This window comes from Centruroides vittatus, unplaced genomic scaffold, assembly GCF_030686945.1.
Source record: "Centruroides vittatus isolate TY-2023 unplaced genomic scaffold, ASM3068694v2 scaffold_450, whole genome shotgun sequence".
In the NCBI taxonomy this organism is placed as follows: domain Eukaryota; kingdom Metazoa; phylum Arthropoda; class Arachnida; order Scorpiones; family Buthidae; genus Centruroides; species Centruroides vittatus.
This window is the reverse complement of record NW_027122709.1, coordinates 1,202,270-1,220,947: the sequence shown is the minus strand read 5'-3', so window position 1 is coordinate 1,220,947 and position 18,678 is coordinate 1,202,270. Positions and strand designations below refer to the sequence as shown.

Genomic DNA, 18,678 nt, shown 5'->3' with positions numbered 1-18,678 from the left:
GGGGTGATGTATTGTTTCGAAGCATCTTAGAAGAGTAACAGAATGAAAGAGCAAGAACGGTAGATGATCAGATTGAATATTTCGAAATCTACAAATTTGAAATGAAGCTGCTCGAAGAAGATAAGGAACACAATGATAATTCTTTGGTAAATCTGTAGATTTACAGCAAACGCATCAATGTTTATACTTTAAGCCAAAGCTGTCGATACTAGCGATAGGATGATGCAGTGTAATGTTCTCGATAGAAAGTAAATATAGGACAATTTTTTATGTGTTCACTTCGCCCGTCTCCAATTATTACTGTGTTGTAGCGATTCTGTCGAAAAATACACTCTTTTGTCATCTCCCGCTTAAAATAACTATGCGACATTTTAATATGGCATTGGAAGAAAAATTCTGCCTACAAACTTTAAACATACCCGGTACAAATAAACTCGATAAAACCTTTATATTTTATAAATTAATCAGAAGATCGACGTGCTCTAGCTTTAATGTTAAACTTTCATTTAATTTTATGCGAGTCTCTTCCTTTAATCACTTAATTTTCGTGATAAAAACGTGATAAGGTCTTAAAAACTGGTAAAGCTATTTAATTGGTTTCTGGTTTATGTTACATTCGCGATAAAGGGTGATCGCTTCGAGAGTTACGCGAAAGAAACGAGCATTTGCATCGAGTTTGTGACAAATAAAATAAAATATTTTGCATCCCGAATGAAGCAAAAGTAACAAATAATTACATAAAGTATTCGAATTATCTATTTATATATATTTTATTTACTGTTTCCACTGCCTTCTATCCTCGTCACTGTGGCTTTTGTGATGCAGTCGGTGGAAGGTACCTCTAACATTTGTGACGTAATTTCGTATAAAGGGTTGAAGAATAAATTCACGTGCGTATAAACAACACGGTGGCAAAATGTAACTTTTGCTATATTTTCTACACGAAATGTTTTCATTAATGTATCGATTATTCTTTATGAAATATTGCACTTCGTGGTTTAAACAATTGCCTGTACCTTGCCCTGAAGTCAAAGTCGAGAAGCGTAAAACCTCGTAACGATCTCGCACTGCCGGTGAGTGATATTAAATAATTGTATCCATTGTAGAAGAAGAAAATCCATTTTCTCTCTTTAGAGTAAATTGTTATGAAAATACCTCTTAAGTAGGAGTAAAGAGGATCTCAAGTTGATAAAAATTTTTAAATTATTTCCTCCATTTTCTATTTGTGTGTTCAGTTAAATTTACATCTTTTTTTGTTTTTTTTTTACATTAAAATTTACATAATGCACTTCATTCGATATATGACGACTCCTTTTGTAATCCTTTATATAACACAATCTTTAATATCACACCTCATTGCATACCAAAGTTCAAACATTTTTAAATAAGAGGAGTTGTTTTGTTGCAGTATGCTACAAAAAGTGTTGCATAGTTTTTTGTGTGCTGCCAGAAGGGTTGCATAGTTTTCTGTACACTGTCAGAGGGGTTGCATAGTTTTCTGTACACTGCAAGAAGGGTTGCATAGTTTTCTGTACACTGCAAGAAGGGTTGCATAGTTTTCTGTACACTGCAAGAAGGGTTGCATATTTCTGTCTGCCAGAAGGGTTGCATAGTTTTCTGTGTGCTGCCAGAAGGGTTGCATAGTTTTCTGTACACTGCAAGAAGGGTTGCATAGTTTTCTGTACACTGCAAGAAGGGTTGCATAGTTTTCTGTGCACTGCAAGAAGGGTTGCATAGTTTTCTGTACACTGCAAGAAGGGTTGCATAGTTTTCTGTACACTGCAAGAAGGGTTGCATAGTTTTCTGTGCACTGCAAGAAGGGTTGCATAGTTTTCTGTACACTGCAAGAAGGGTTGCATAGTTTTCTGTACACTGCAAGAAGGGTTGCATATTTTTCTGTGTGCTGCCAGAAGGGTTGCATATTTTTCTCTGTGCTGCCAGAAGGGTTGCATAGTTTTCTGTACACTGCCAGAAGGGTTGCATAGTTTGCTGTACACTGCAAGAAGTGTTGCGATTCAAGTTATTTTATTTGTATGAAATTTACTAATTTTATGACATTTTAGATCATCAACTTATTTTACAGAAGCACATAGAGGAATACAAAACAATAAAATACGTGTGAGAAACGAGCACACTTTCTATCTTCGATCAAATCTTTTTCACAATCCGACTTTGAAAAAATTAGTTTTTCTGCCACCGGAAATGACTTTTTTTCCAATGGACGTGAGGGGCGCACCCCACCGAGTGTGGCAGTTGGCGGAGGATGGCGGAAATAACGTCCGTGCCGAGTCGAAGAGTCGATTAGTATTCAAAGTGTTTGTCGACACGAGCGCGGTATCTGTAGATTTTTGCGTGTGCCTCGCACCGGTACTCGTGCAGATTAGTCAAACAATAGAGGAAAAATAGTTTGGCCTACTCCTCGCCCGTCATCGATCGCCCAATCTACAAGAGTTTGTACTTAAGTCGAGTCGAGATCATTACTCACGTTCTTCGCTTTTTTTTTGCCCCTTAATTCGCCCAACCGTATTCGAAACCGAATTAGAGGCGCCGTTATTTATCTCGCGGTGACGTCAATCCGCCTCCCGTTTAACCGGAAGGCGGGACTTTCTTCGATTTCACGTCATTCCTCTATATCGGAAGTTGAAAAGTGGAAGGTCCCGTAGGAAACTTTAGTGAAAGATAAGTTATATTTGGTGTTTTGTCCTGCGTAAAGCGGGGGTAAAGTTAGGTTTTTGTTATTGTTCGGGGTACGAAATTATGATCCATGGCAGCTTTTGTACGACAGGCTTTGTATGTGGAGCTGTGAGGAATTCTCGCGTAAATCTGTGCTTTTGCGCTAAAATTCTTTACCTATTTAGGCTTTAAGTGTTGATTTCTTTGCTAGATAACAAGCAGAAAGAATACAAATCAATGAAAATCCAAACATACGCTTGAAGCTAAAGTAGAACCTGATATTTATCTGTCAATTGAGTTTAATATGGAGTATGAAAACGTGGAATCTTATAGAAAACATGAGTATGTTTTCGTGAAATTGTGACAAAAAAGCAGATATACAAAGGATGTTGATTTGTTTGTGCGATTTGTTGCGAGGAAACGGTTCGTTTCTATTGTGTTACCACGAGACATTTTCTTACCACAAATTACTGTATAGAGGGAGGTAATTACAAAGGAAGAAGGTAATGGTGCGGACGACCCCGATATCGTGTCCAGATACGCATTGAGTGTGGCTTATCGACTTATTCCCACTGTTATTAAGGCGATTTTTAGCGTATGTTTTAACTTTAAGTAAATCGATTATCGACTTCCAACCCCAGCATTTTAACGGGGATGGAAAGGACGAGGGGACAGCCCCGTCACACCAAACGTTTCGTTCCCTCTCCGTGCAGACTAGCCTAATTTGATGGTTCGATCGGTCGTCCATTAAATGTTTATTCGACTCGCACGGCTCAATCGATAAAAGTAAAATATGCAACGTTTAAATTGCTTTAACTTACTTATTACTGTTAAATTGTTAACCCCCTGATAATGCTAAAGTCAATTTGGAGTCTTATCTACTTTCGACAAATCTGGAACAGTAGAAAGTAATGAAACTGGCAGAGGAGTAGAGGAAAAAAGGGAGAAAAAAAAAGCCTAAACAATTCCCGATTTGTTACCTAATGGTTACGCTCGTAATTATAGATTACGTTGAAACGTAACAATGTAATCGATGACTCTGCGTGTCCCAAAAGTGATGCAAACAGAAGGCAGAATACAAAAGAGTTTAATTAATCACTATCATTACTACCGCAAAACAAATATTGCAAATTTGTTATTTAATAAAGTGCTGCAGAGAAAATTAAAATATGCTCGTAATAAATGTACACGTATTATAATAAATATACACGCGCCACGTCTATCACGGGGCAAGATGACGACGGTGGGTTCGAAAGTAAATCGGCAATAAACTGTTTAATAACTATTGTAAAATTAAAATCTTTCTCTTTTTTTGATGTCGTTTTAGGGGTCTTTCAAACGTCTAGAAATGCAAAAGAACTTGCTGATTTTTTCTGTATATAGTATATGGATGTTCACCCTGATTGAAGCTTCTGTTCACCCTGTTTGAAGCTTAATAACTCCCGTGTTTTTCGTCGAAAATTTCTGAAATTTTGCGGGGATGTTTGTGTATTAGGAGGAACAATGTTATTAAATTTTGGTGATTAAAGGTCGAGGGAGTGGGGAGATAAAGGGGTCATATTCATCTCCCGTAGGATAGGACTTAATGACGAATTTCCTAATTACTAGCACTTACAATTTTTTTTATAAAACGCTTCCCTACTCTAAAATTATGCTTTTTGCCATTTTATAATAGTTTAAAATATAAAATGTTTTTAACTCACCCCCGTAATGATACCTGTCTCAAAATTATGTAACGCACACTCTAGATTAACTCCCTTAATTTTATTAAGGAATGGTACACAGCACCTGTACAAAGTAGTTTTGTCTATTGGCCAAGTGTTGAGGTGTTGCGACTCTAACGTTACGAATCGTTTTTATAAACACTCCACTCCCTTATAACACACCGTACAGATTACCTGCGCATTTCAAATAATACAAAAACATGAAGAACAGAACTGTACGATGATCAGTACAATTGAAAATTTACAATTTTAAAACATTATTAAGAATCATAGGATCGGCGCGAGAGTCAATTTTAAATATACTTCTATGTTACGTATCAAAAAGACAGTTCTAGGTTCAAACCGGAATTACGTAGCACAAAGCGGTTTCCGGTGGACTCCGAACAACTGAGGTCATTAAAAGAAAGCCCGCAAAAGATTTTGACGGACAGCTGTCCGATCCCGGTATAATTTTCTTGGAAAATTAGTAGGAACTTGGATTCTCCCGAGAGATGATAGAAGTTCTTCTTCACACTTACGATGGGTTGGAAAAGACGATACGTTGACAGCTGGACGGGAGCGAGATTTATCGTTCTCGGCCCATATCCCTCCAATTAACTTTGTTTTGACAGCATTCGACACCCGAAAATCCTCGAATCGTGAGTAAAAAGTTGGCATCCGGTACAGGCGATTCTTTCCTTGCGGTTGCAAAATGCTCAAGATTCTGAACAGACGAGAAGACGTCTCTTCTAAACGTGTGAATTTAAGAATGATGGTGGACATCTACTTTGCATAACACTAGGAAATCTTCCTCTGAGGCACGGTAGAAGATGCCATACTCCTTCGTAACCGACGACCTCTCTTCTCTCCTTAATAGTCACCTCTGTCTCTTAAAAGCTACTCGCCCATCGGTAATTAGCGACGCCTGCCATCTCTTCGCGCCACTTGACGAACATCGCCGTCACGCTTCGCTTCTCGTTACTTAACTGTTACGGGATTTTTTCCGTCTGGTATCTCGGGGAGGACGTAACGAGAGAACGGATTTGCTTCCGGATATTTCCTTTGTCAGCAGAATTTCGAACGTCTTTCTGAGTGATGACTGTGCAAGACGAATGCGGCTCTTTCACACGCTCGTTGCGGTCGTTCCAAACATTCCAATAATTCTTAAGAGCAACAGGTGCTTGCTTCATTCTCTGCAATTTGCTTTATATTCCTACGAGAGTGACAAAGATGGATTATTTTCTCAATTCGTGCTTCCGAGTACTTTTATATTGCATTAGTTCTTCCAATTACCGCGTGGAAGCGCGACGATGACAGTTATTCGTCTGCGGGTTATGGGTTCAACTGGTGATCGATACGTTCTGTAATGCTAAAACTTTCATGCCCTAACGGACTAGCTGCTGTCAAATGCGGAATGCGGTATATAATGCACTTGCATGACAAATAAATCCTCGTTCTAGATATTTCCGTGGATGTTTTTGACGTTGCTCGTCTGTTTGTTCCGACGATCCGTATAACCGCACTCGTGAAATTCGTTTATGAAGTTTTGCATAATTAATATTCGGTGCACACACTTGATGTATTCATATAGAGAACACTTTTCCATTTTTTGATAGTGAATATGTGTATGGAAACACGGAAACATGTCCCGAATTCGAAAGATCAAAAACTATGACCGCTCACCTAACATTGATATGCATCATCGACATCAGCGTGCTCGTCATTCGAAAATTTTGATCGGTAAAATATCTTCGGAATGCATTTACATTCGTGTTTTGAATTCTGGGGATGCCGAGCAAAATATATTTATCTTTAAAATTACGGGATTAAAAAGTAAGATTCTGGCAATGTTCTTTGTAAAATATGCTTGGAATATATCAGAATTATCCTTGGAGCACCCGAAAACAAAAGAATCACCTCGTGACTTGCAGTAAAATATGCAATTAATCTGTTGAATATCCGTTGATAATGCGCGTACATTTCAAGTCTCGTATTCTTCCTGGTTTGGGTATTTGTAATGGTAAAATGTACCCTTCATCGTTATCAAACGACACATAGTGTTGCCTGTAAATCGAGAAACGGACTAAAGATATAGGCGGGAAACACTGCATCTCCTTCTCCCGATTATCCGGGAGAGGTATTTTCGGGCGACGCCCGCGGTGTTTGGTGTATATGGTGTATCGCGAACGTCCGGAAGAATTCGATCGGCTGCTACAGAGATAAGTTATCTTCCGGGCAAGATTAAACACTCGATAACCCAACTTTTGTACGGTAATTATCTTCTATGGGTGGACTGTGACGTAATAAACGTCGCCATTAGCGCCGAGGTTCCGATCGTCTCGGCTTCCCGGCGCTTAATAAGCACCGGAGCTAACAATCGGCGCCGGCGCCCATCGCTTTACGACACCCAAAAATGACAGTTAATTGAAAGGTTGCAAGAGAATCGATGGCCGTCGACGCGACTAATTACCACTTTGATCGATTCTACATCGTTACGGTCTTTGAATTATTTTGCCACCTCCTCCCCTATATATAACTCCGCCTTATCGTTTCCCCCAAGTGTCACGGTTTTTCGGCGCCACTACCCACAATTTCCTGCTTCCGTCCTCTATTGTTTAGTCCCGTGTTTGAATCTAATGGGAAAACTATTCGAAACTTCAATGATACCTCAAACTTTACAATGTCTGTTAGACACTTATTCGACACCTATCACTTACACTAAAAACTAGCCACGTTGTAGAAGTATAGGAGAGTATCTAAAGAGCTATTCCATCAATACACTCCTGGGATTCTTCTACAGTTCGATAAAGTAATTAAAGAAATGGTACCAAGTTTTATAATTGAATACAAGACACTAAGTCTTTTAGTCTAATGACTATACAGTAATCGAATATCAGGCATAAATCCTTTATCGAAAAACCTGATATCGAGTAAAATCCATGGCAATATATTTTACATTTGATACCAAAAATATAATTATGTATACGTCACTAAGATCTATTGTAAAATTGACATTTTTTAAACACAGAATAACGTTCAATACATGGAACATATGTACTGCACTCTATTGTTCCATAGATTGCAACGGAGTACAGTGTAGATGAAAACGTGTTTTCCAAATACCAGAGAGCAGCGGAATTGATGCACGGAAAAGTACCGGAATTGAAATCATACGGCCCGTGACTAGAAGAAATTCCCATGGATCGCTCTGTTAGACGAGTTCTGATTGGTAGCGGAGATACGTGACGATTTAAAGGGATGCGAGGCAATCACGGTTAAAACTAGACCACGGTGAAGGGGTTTAGACAAAGACAACTCGACCCAACTGCTCGTAGCGATGAGAGTATCGTGGGAAAACGACACCAGAAAAATCGTTTACAGATCGATAAAAAACAAAAACAAGATCGGTGACTTTCCCAAAGTGAAACCAGCTTACTTGTGAAGAGACATTCAAAATACATTTTTTATCAGCAAGAGTTAAAATATAATATAAAATTAAAACACTTTATAAATCATACAAAAGTCTTTGCCGGTGATATACGTCGAGCTATTTACCTTTATTTTTATATAACATAATTAAATTATCGTAATATACGAGAAAAGTTAAGATCCCACTAAAACCTTAAATTGTATTACGGTGATATCAAGGACAGAATCTATGATTAGAGAATGTGCGATGGATGATACGTTATCATCAATAGAGACATTACGGATGTAAAGAACTAATCACGTTTGTAGAAAGATAATAAGGTTAATATAAATCTAAGTTGATCTGAAACACACAATTCTTAATCTAATGCTTTAGGTGAGCTCGGATCTACTATAACCTTATTAACTTTCCAGAAAATTGATTAGTTACGTGGTGTTCCGATGGGATCATACGAGTCGAGTGTCTCCTTCTATGTTGCTATGTGACATTTACAAATAAAATTTGGCGCCAAGTAATAAACATATTCGAGTTAATAAGTTTAAGATGGGAGAAATAGTCCCGTTTGTTAGAAATTAATTTAGTAATTCACATCGGGGGATGGACTTTGTAGTTTACAAAGTAAAGGAAACGTCCGAGGGGATGTTACTGCAACAGCGGGTTCTTCGCCTTCTAAATACGAAGTAATTTATTTATACAACAAGCCGAGAAGATTGTAATGGAGGAAGAAAATGCTGAAATAAATATTAAAAAAGGGGGAAAAAAATCGATGGATAGAAATGGTTACGTAAATGTCGTAAGTCGGGGAAATTTGCGTATTTGTAGAGACACTTCATCTCGATTCTTACAATTTACAATGTTATAATTGCTGCAACGTGCAACTAAATTGTCTGTACTTTATGAATAAAATATGGTTTACGGTATGACGGCTCGTTTATGATTTTAAGGTTAATAACTTGAGTTGTGTATGGCATAAAACTTTGTTGTAAATGGTTTTAGACGATAGTTTTGAAGTAGCAAGATATTTAGTATTAAAAACTGTACGTTTTTTTAATTAATGCTGTAATTAAGTCATTAAAATGCTTAATATCACACATATTTGTTTGCGTCGAAATTAAGAAAGCGGCTCGTTAACACGCATCAAAGATGGTTGTGTTGGTTTGTATACAAGAGAGTTCAGAAGAAGAACTCTCGAACTATATTAGTGGTGCATCTAGCACCTAATCAAGTGAAAAACCTAAGAAAACATCAAACTATTGGCTAAGGTTGGCAAACTTGGTTAACGATTCGTGGACCGAATATACAAAACACACTCGTAATGCACTCGTACCATCGAATTAAATCTCTGGGGCATAAGATTTCGTATAAAACTATTTTAATCATATTGTCTTTAATGGTAATATAATATAGATAATTTAGTTAAAGTAACATAGCTGGAATGTAAAGAGAGGGAGGCTTTCTACCGTGCATTCCTTCAGCCGGGGCGCGCGTCGTGCCGCGATCGCTTCGCTTCCGGAAGCGCTGCCGCCTTTGAGAATCTATAGCCGAACGAAGTCGAAGAGACTTTAAAACCTCCATAAATAACGGAAGGAGGCGCAACGAAGTAGAAGAATACTCCAACTTATACACCTCGAGAAGGTGCATAAGTCAAAGCGCCGACGATAAATCGAAGGAAGGCGTTAAGGTGATAGCCCGATGGAGTCCTCCACCGGGTGGCGCCACTGCCTTTCCGCCGGAAGCGAATCCTATAAATACTACTCCGGTCTGAACGGAGATTTTCACTCCGAACACATCCGTCTTCGGAGAAGAGCCGAGAAAATCCCTCGGCGCCACTTAACCATATGTTAAACTTACAATTTTCTCTTCGTGGTTCCGAAGATGGTGGTTTGCCACGGATGCCACGAAACCCGCATCTTAAATGAAGTCGGTGTCTACCTCGTTTCTTCTTTCGTAGCCGTAAAGCGACGGCACTTTACTTTTTCTAGTGTTGGAAGAAAGAGGTAAACTAAAGAACCACGGAATTCGGACGATCAGAGAAGAGTACCAAGAGGAATTGGAGTATAAAAGGTTCTAAATATCCAACCGTCAGATAATTCCGAAGAAAGAATTAAGAGTGAATCGCTCGGAAAACCGAAACTCTGATGACTGTAGTGTATGGGAGAGTTGTGGTAGCCCGATCGGCTACCGCAATGGCAAAGCCACGGGATTGAGAGACAAACGAAACTCACGAGCTCTCGCCTCCATTAACGATATATAATTTATGAAAGAAGGTAATTATCCTGCCGACGCGATGCAATTATTTAAGAATTAAAAATAAATGTCTTTGTATCGTTATTTCCTTATGCATAATTGATAAATTCAGTTATTATTTATTATTTCGGTTTAATTTGTTCCATTTTAATTATTAATAAATATATTAATGATCTCTGACTATTAACTCTCTCTGTGTTCTTTTCCAGTTCCTCTTTACTAGCCAATCTATCAGTCTTCCCGGCAAATTTATCTTTCTATTTTTTTATTTTCCTGAGATTTTCTATCGTTCTGATATTATTTTCCCTCTACTTCCTCTTTCCTTAGCCAATTTGCCTTTTCCTTAGCCGACTTCCTTTCTACTTCCGATTCCGCTAGCTAACTTCCCCTTTTATTTCCTCTTTCGGAAAGTCCTCAATTTCATTTCCTCTCTCTCCTTACCCAACTTCCTCTCTCAACTTTCTATTTCATTTTCTCTTTCCTTAACAGAGTTTCCATTCTATTTCTACTTCCTCTTCCTTTAGTCAACTTCCGTTTCAATCCTTGACTCCTCACACAACTAAATTTCCTCAAATCTGTTCCACTGTTTCCAATATAGTAATTCCTGTACCAGAGTATTACGGAATTGTACATTAGTGTTCTGAAATACGTAACACGGCGAAGAAATAATTAACAGAGGAGCGAATCTATTACGTTTCACTTATGGATGACTTTATCTCCGTATCTAATTATCATTCTGTCGGACTTTAACTATTTCATTAAAAGTAGTGGAGTACAGACGGCCACCTAATCAACTATATATCTGCACAAACAACTAAATTCGCTTTGACAAATAAATATTTAATCTGGAACGATCGATGAATCCCTATTCTTGCCGCCGGTGAATACTTTACATTCGTAAGAAACTATTCTCCTTTCGGTGTTGCCGGATGATTCTTCTTCCGAGAATTTCCCTATTCGAGGAATTATCGGGGACCGTTTGGATTTAAGTGGAAATATTTTCCAAATATCCCAATTGTCGACTGCACAGTAAGATAAAAAGTGGGACACAAAGAAATCGGTGGGAACAGGAAACTTTAAACTAGAAAGTAAAACAAAGTAAGACAAATCCCTGATCCTGTTTTTCACTTCCTTTCGAAGCTCCAAGAAGCAATTATTCTACTTCCGATCTCCAAAAATTTAAGTTTTTCCACCTCTTTCCGCGAAACAAAATCTCATAACAGTTATTCAAATTACAATTTATTTTTCTAATTATATAGACACTTGATATTTGTTCCTAAAGAAGTAATAAATAGAAAAACAGCGAGGAAGATAGAGAAACGTGTAATATAATATGGGAAAATGATGGAAAACAAAGAAAAAATTTAAGAAAAGAAGGAAATTTGAGCCGCAAAACATAACGAAGATTACAAAAAGCGTTTTCTAACTATATTTCGATGTAAACAAGACATAGACTAGCCGAGAACAGAAGAAATTACTTATAGCTGTAATTAGAGTAAGAGAAATTTTCAGAAGCGAAGAGCGAAGTTGGGTTTAAGATCAAAAATCCAAAATATTTTAAACAAGTTTAACAAAGAAGTACTCCCGGGGAGAAGGGAGGAAAGAAGACTCCGGAGACCGACTGTGAGTATGTAGAAGTGACGGTTGGTGGCGTAGACGGGCTTTATAAGAAAATTAAATTGGACGAAGTAGAGGAGGAGGAGAGAGGCGGAGGAGGAGAAGCAATTTTTGCAGATAATTATTTGTGTTATTGTATCCCTTTGATCTCCCAAATCCGCTAAGTAATTAAATGTCAAAAAATCTAATCAGCGGACGTCAATATTCGCTTAAGGACTCGGCTCCGTTACAAATTCCTGTAGGAAGCCCTAGACGGGCTTTAATCGTCTTTTTCTTTTATTTTTTTTTTCTTCCGGGAGGCAATTTTTGCACCGCCAAAAACCCCCCAACTCGGACATTTTCGGGGCGCCGGCCGCGGGCCAACCAATGCTAATTACGCGTGCGGGGGAGGAAAAATTCATTAGTTTCTAATTAATTATAGAAATCGGGTAATTAAGAGTCGGCTGACGTACGCGGCCGTCCTCTCGTCCCACCAAAATTCTTTCGGTTCCTCACCCGTCCGTCCCTCGTCCGTCCTCCCCGGCTACGTTTTAATTGCGTCATTCGGCCTGCACGCGATCCTTTCGCCCACTTTCCGCTTCCGAGAGTCCTTCAAAATGGCCGCCGGCATCCGGTTCGAAGCCAGAACGTACGGAAAGAGGAAGTCGGATTCTCTCCCCCCTCTTTCTTCGGGCGTCGGACCCGGAAAACGGCCGAATAAATTGGACCGAGTAGAAGAGGAGGAGGAGGAGCCGAAACTTATTTATCTTCCGGTGACGATATAATATGTCTAGAAATGATTAGTTTTTTGGTCTCGATCGAACGGGATAGATGATACGTCATATTATACATATGTGTGACGTTATTGATGCCGTTATGATTAGAAATAGTATAACTGGATTTGATTTGCTGTGTGTGTGGATGTGGAATTCCAATTTCCCATTTTAACGCTCCTCTTTAGCATTAATTAACATTCAGAAATAAGGATCGAGGAAAAAGGATGCGGAAAGTCACTACCTTGGAATAAAATAACAAGAGTTGTTAGTTGTTGTTGTAACAATACAACGTTCCAGGAACCCAATTTTACAATAAACGAGAACCGAAAATTATAATTATTATAATTTAATAAGATAGAGATCTCAAAATGGACAGAATTGTAGGCTAAAATACCGTAGTATAATCTAGGAATTCACAGGTCTATGGTATAAATTCGGCATTTATCGCATCGCTTCTGTAGTATAAGGATAAAAACATTTAAATGTAATACCCAGTTTATCCACAATACAGTTTAGAGAAAAACAAGAAATAAAACCGTAACAAAACCGGAAGTACTTCGCCACTTCCGATTTTTTTCCTTCTGTGTTTTCTTTCTTCCGGTTCCGCTCGTCATTAACCGGAAGTGGAAAAACCACACAGTGAAACGTCGGGTTTTGTAAATCGGAAGTGGAATCACACGAGGCCTTTTATAAAAAAAAATAATAATAAACACAGCACGGATCCAATTGGATGATGTTAAACTTAAAAGAGTTGACCGAGTTGGAGAATTTCGAGTATTGTTTTTGTTTTTCTGGTATCCTAACCGAATACGAGAAATGGAAAGAATCAGAAAACCGGAAGTGGGGATGCGATAAGCGCGTGGAGTTCGACGGAACGAAGTGCAGTCGAGACGTCATCGATCGCGTAAATCCGACGTCGAACACCACTTACTTTTTCGTGTTTTCGCTCTTCTGTATTCCAGAGAAACATCACTTTAGCGGTTTTTCTAAGTTGGATAATACACACTCTAAAACGAGCGGTCGCAAACAAGCTTAAAAAACAAAAAAAAGCGTTTGTTTCTCCGTGTTCCTCTTCTTTTCCGGTCCAGAAAACATGTTTATTTTATTTAATTTTCCAGTAATCAATAGAATAAATTTTTCAGAATTTACAGAAGCTACATAACATTAATCTTTAAACATAGAATTAAGTGGATCCAGACAAAAACATTCCGTTCTTCGAGATTTTTAATTGAGTTTTCGAATTTTCGAAGAGTAAAATCCATTAAATATTTACGAATTTTTGCGTTTATTAAGTAGATATATATTATTATAGATTTGATTGTTGACGTTGTCGTTTAATAGAATTATACGCGTAAGAGGATCCGCCATGTTTTATTTAATTATTTTAATTTTTAATTGTGTTGAAAGTAAATAAATAATTGAATAAATAAATCAGAATCGCAGGTAAGTTCAGTGTGCAGGACGATATTTAAGACTAGGAAAAAAGAAGGAAGTTATCGTTAAAATTCGACAGGAAATGTTGATTTAATTAAAATAAATCAGAAATTAACTTAAACGTAATATAAATTAAAAGTACAAGTATATATATTTTTTAAAAATAAATTAGTAATTTGAATAACTATTCTAAGAAACTTTGATTCGCGCGAAGAGGTGAAAATAATGGATTCTTTGAAGCTTCAGGTGGAAGTGTACTGGATTCTTTGAAGCTTCAGGTGGAAGTGTACTGGATTCTTTGAAGCTTCAGGGGGAAGTGTACTGGATTCTTTGAAGCTTCAGGTGGAAGTGTACTGGATTCTTTGAAGCTTCAGGTGGAAGTGTACTGGATTCTTTGAAGCTTCAGGTGGAAGTGTACTGGATTCTTTGAAGCTTCAGGTGGAAGTGTACTGGATACTTTGAAGCTTCAGGTGGAAGTGTACTGGATTCTTTGAAGCTTCAGGTGGAAGTGTACTGGATTCTTTGAAGCTTCAGGTGGAAGTGTACTGGATTCTTTGAAGCTTCAGGTGGAAGTGTACTGGATTCTTTGAAGCTTCAGGTGGAAGTGTACTGGATTCTTTGAAGCTTCAGGTGGATGTGTACTGGATACTTTGAAGCTTCAGGTGGAAGTGTACTGGATTCTTTGAAGCTTCAGGTGGAAGTGTACTGGATTCTTTGAAGCTTCAGGTGGAAGTGTACTGGATTCTTTGAAGCTTCAGGTGGAAGTGTACTGGATACTTTGAAGCTTCAGGTGGAAGTGTACTGGATTCTTTGAAGCTTCAGGTGGATGTGTACTGGATACTTTGAAGCTTCAGGTGGAAGTGTACTGGATTCTTTGAAGCTTCAGGTGGAAGTGTACTGGATACTTTGAAGCTTCAGGTGGAAGTGTACTGGATTCTTTGAAGCTTCAGGTGGATGTGTACTGGATACTTTGAAGCTTCAGGTGGAAGTGTACTGGATTCTTTGAAGCTTCAGGTGGAAGTGTACTGGATACTTTGAAGCTTCAGGTGGAAGTGTACTGGATTCTTTGAAGCTTCAGGTGGAAGTGTACTGGATTCTTTGAAGCTTCAGGTGGAAGTGTACTGGATTCTTTGAAGCTTCAGGTGGAAGTGTACTGGATTCTTTGAAGCTTCAGGTGGAAGTGTACTGGATTCTTTGAAGCTTCAGGTGGAAGTGTACTGGATTCCTTGAAGCTTCAGGTGGAAGTGTACTGGATTCTTTGAAGCTTCAGGAAGTGTACGATCTTGAAGCTTCAGGTGGAAGTGTACTGGATTCTTTGAAGCTTCAGGTGGAAGTGTACTGGATTCTTTGAAGCTTCAGGTGGAAGTGTACTGGATTCCTTGAAGCTTCGGGTGGAAGTGTACTGGATGATTAAGCCCTAGGAATGGGCGTAAGAATAGCATTGTAATAAAGACTCTAGATGAATATAAATAATAATGTAAAAACAAAATATAAACTTCATCACGAGTTACTTATCCCGAACGTCTACAGAGAGGGGGACATTCTTTTATAATTTAGTAATAACGATTACAATTATCGACTCAGAAACATGAGAATTTAATACTCGAAACTACGTATAGTTATCTACAATAGAAACTAACCGTATAGTATTAGTAGATTAGTTGCGGTCCGTAAACGAGGGCGAAGACGAGAGAAGTAGCAAACAGATTTATCCAGATTACAATATCATTACGTTAACGGTACAAGTAGCGAACGTGTTTATATATAATTTTTGTGAGTTTTGTAAACGTAATTTATAGTGTTCTTCGTAACAGGGTTAATAAGTTTCCCGCTTTGATAGATAAAAACGGTATTTAGATCAGAAATGATCGAAAAGATCGAGGAAGAGATGGATGAAAACGGAGATAAAAACGGCAATTCTCGCGGGTTTAGAACTGTTATTGTCATTCGGAATTATTTACGGTAAATGAATTATGAATTTTGAGACTGTTTAATGCAAAATTGAATAATTTACTCACGAAATCATTTATATTAATTAGAGCGGACAGTCCGGTGATGTGATATAGAAACAAAGTACACTGCCGAATACGAAATCAACTATAGAATTACAGAAAAAAACGTCAACGTCACAGTTCAATTTTATCTTAAAATAATTGATGCAGGAAGAAGAAATTCTTGAATTTCCTTACCTGGCACTCACCTTTATCTCAAACTGCATTACAATTGAAGGTACGCACCAAACTGTTACGTAAAAATCTGAGTTAACGTTTACTAACGGCTGAAAACTTGCCAATAACCACTTATATAATATCTAAACATATCGTAATATACGGGAAAATTTCCGAAAGTTCCGTTTAATTTCTACGGAAACCAACTTTTCCAACAGCTTTCCGACTTCCGATTACGTTACGGAACGATTGTTACACGTCACACGGGATAATACCAGTGGTGCGTTTACGCTGGTCACTTATCTCTAGTCATCGACCGCGCGCGGGATGGCGACACGCTACACTAACTCCGGTGGTCGGCGCGATTTCTATTATCGCTTACGCTAAAGGGTTGTTTTTTCTCCCTCCTCCGGGGATCGCACTCTTTCCATTTTCCATTTGTTGAACGAGTGGAGGTCTTAAATTACAGTTATTTTGCAATTCGGGTGTTTCATCCTTTCTCTTTTCAATGCATTAAAGTTGAGAAGTACATTCGGCTCCAACCTTTCTCGTATTTTGTAGATCGGAAACGAATTCCTCCCTCCCTAATTTTATCATTTCAGTCGACTCCCACCTTTGCGATTTTCACGTTTTGTAGACGGAAGACGAGTTCCGTATTTCTGTTTTCAATGGAAAACGTTTTGCCTCGCCATTTTTCGGAGTGGAAACTAATTCCACCCCATTTTGAAGCGAGGGGAGAAGTCCATTGTATGATTTTGTACGTTTCCGTGTGAGAAACGAGTTAAACTCTAGCTATTTTCCACGCATGGGGGTGGGAAGAGAGTTTCCTTCTTTGCCGTTTCGAGGGTGGAAAACCAGTGGCATTTGGCCCGTTTCGTTTGTATTACGGGTGTCGGGAGGTGGAAAGGAGGTGGCGCGAGAGACTCACCTTTGGCCACGATGGCCACGCACAGGCACGACGTCAGCATAACGTGTAGAATATCCGAGAGCGGCGGACAGGCCGACCGCGCAGTTCGGCGCATCGTCCAAACACTGACTCTCTTTGGCTCGGTGGCGCCGCGGTCGGCAGCCGCCGCGGTTAACCGCCGGAGGCGCCCTCGCCCTCCTCCCGTCCCGGCGAACGACGCCCGGAACGGGAGACGACGCGGACGCGGGGTGGAATAGGAGCCCCCTGCCTAATTTGTATTGGATGTAATTAAAGTTATCGCCCCATACACACACACACACACACACACCTATACATATTTTCTACGTTTAAAAATAATTGTTACGCTTAATTAAAATACGAAGTGTCGTAGATTTTGAGTAACGCTCTCCCTAATTCGTTAGGATACTCACGGTTACGGTCTTTATTGTAAATTGAATTTGTAATTCAAATTTTGTTTACAAAGTGAGGTTGAGAGATTAGAAATCTCAACTCTTCACAACAAAATTTATTTTCTCGTTTATTATACATTTTTATAACTAACTATCGGTTTAGTAAGAATGCGATTTGTGTCCTCTACCATACTATTTTTTTTAAAGGTAATAAATTCGAAACTTGATTTATAAATGGAGGTTAAGTTACTCTGTGTTAATGTTAACTTATCAAACGGTAGATCGCGAGCCACGCTTATAATTCTGCATTTTTAAAATTTTCTAAAGGATTATTTACTATCTAAAACATTATACAACACTATATTAATGTGTTTGCAAACATTCTTTAGGTGTTTTTTTGTAATTACTGCTTTATTTCGAGACGTCGAGAACTTCCAATTGGACTAATGCATCCTTTTAAAATTAAACGAATGAATAAAACTTTTTCCTTCCTGATATTTTACGTATTTATTTATTTAGTTTGTCTACTTCTAAGTACACAGATCTAGGCTATTTTTTGTTTACTTCAAAGAAAATATTAATTGTTTGTACAGTTTTTAAAATTAATTAACTAATCAAATACACGAATCACAATTAACACGTACACAAAAAACATATTAAATCATTTAATTAAAAAAAAATGTTTATATATTTATTAAAGCCTCTATATTTCATTTTAAAAAACGAATAACGTATTGTACGTCTGTCCATCACGCTCTATTTTTTTTTTACTACGCACGAGGGCGCTGCTTTTATTCGACGGCGGCCATTTTGATTCAAAATGGCGGAGGTTTAGAGAAAATAGATCTAAGGAAACGTGTAATAACTCGTCGTGTTTTCTTACTTTCTATTTTCTAAATAAATATTGTTGTTCTCGTTTATAATTACTTAATTATTTGACTAACATTAATTATTTATAAGTTATGTTTGAATGTAAGTGATTGAATTTAATAAGCGAGAGAAGTGGAAGAATGTAAGTGGGTCAAGACGACGAATTGACTTCGTGCATATTTTATACTCTGACGAATATGTATTTAATTCGGATTTTTCATTAATTAATTTTCGATGAAATCTCTTTAAACATTAAATTTTCATTTAACATTTTATATTATAAAAATTAAATTATAAAAGTTTCCTTCCGGCTCCAATTTCTTATCGTTTCCAAGATATTTTAACAAGATATTTTCACAATTAACGTTGGAATTCCTTCCGCAGAATCGAGATGAAAGAAAGAAATTTTTCGAATTTTTATAGTCGAAATTGCTTAAAATAAAAAAATAATTTAAACATTTAAT

The 18,678-nt window shown here is 38.0% G+C and overlaps 1 protein-coding gene across 2 annotated transcripts in view; it reads right to left on the bottom strand.

The window, feature by feature from the left end:
* Window positions 1-17,043, bottom strand: part of LOC136989190 (irregular chiasm C-roughest protein-like) — a 58,775-nt gene extending 41,732 nt beyond the window's left edge. For both annotated transcript variants that reach the window (XM_067287276.1, XM_067287277.1), the window contains exon 1: window positions 16,956-17,043. In XM_067287276.1, coding sequence (XP_067143377.1) covers window positions 16,956-16,995 — 40 coding nt within the window. In that variant the 5' untranslated portion in view covers window positions 16,996-17,043. The remainder of the gene's footprint in view (window positions 1-16,955) is intronic.
* Window positions 17,044-18,678: the final 1,635 nt, after the last annotated feature.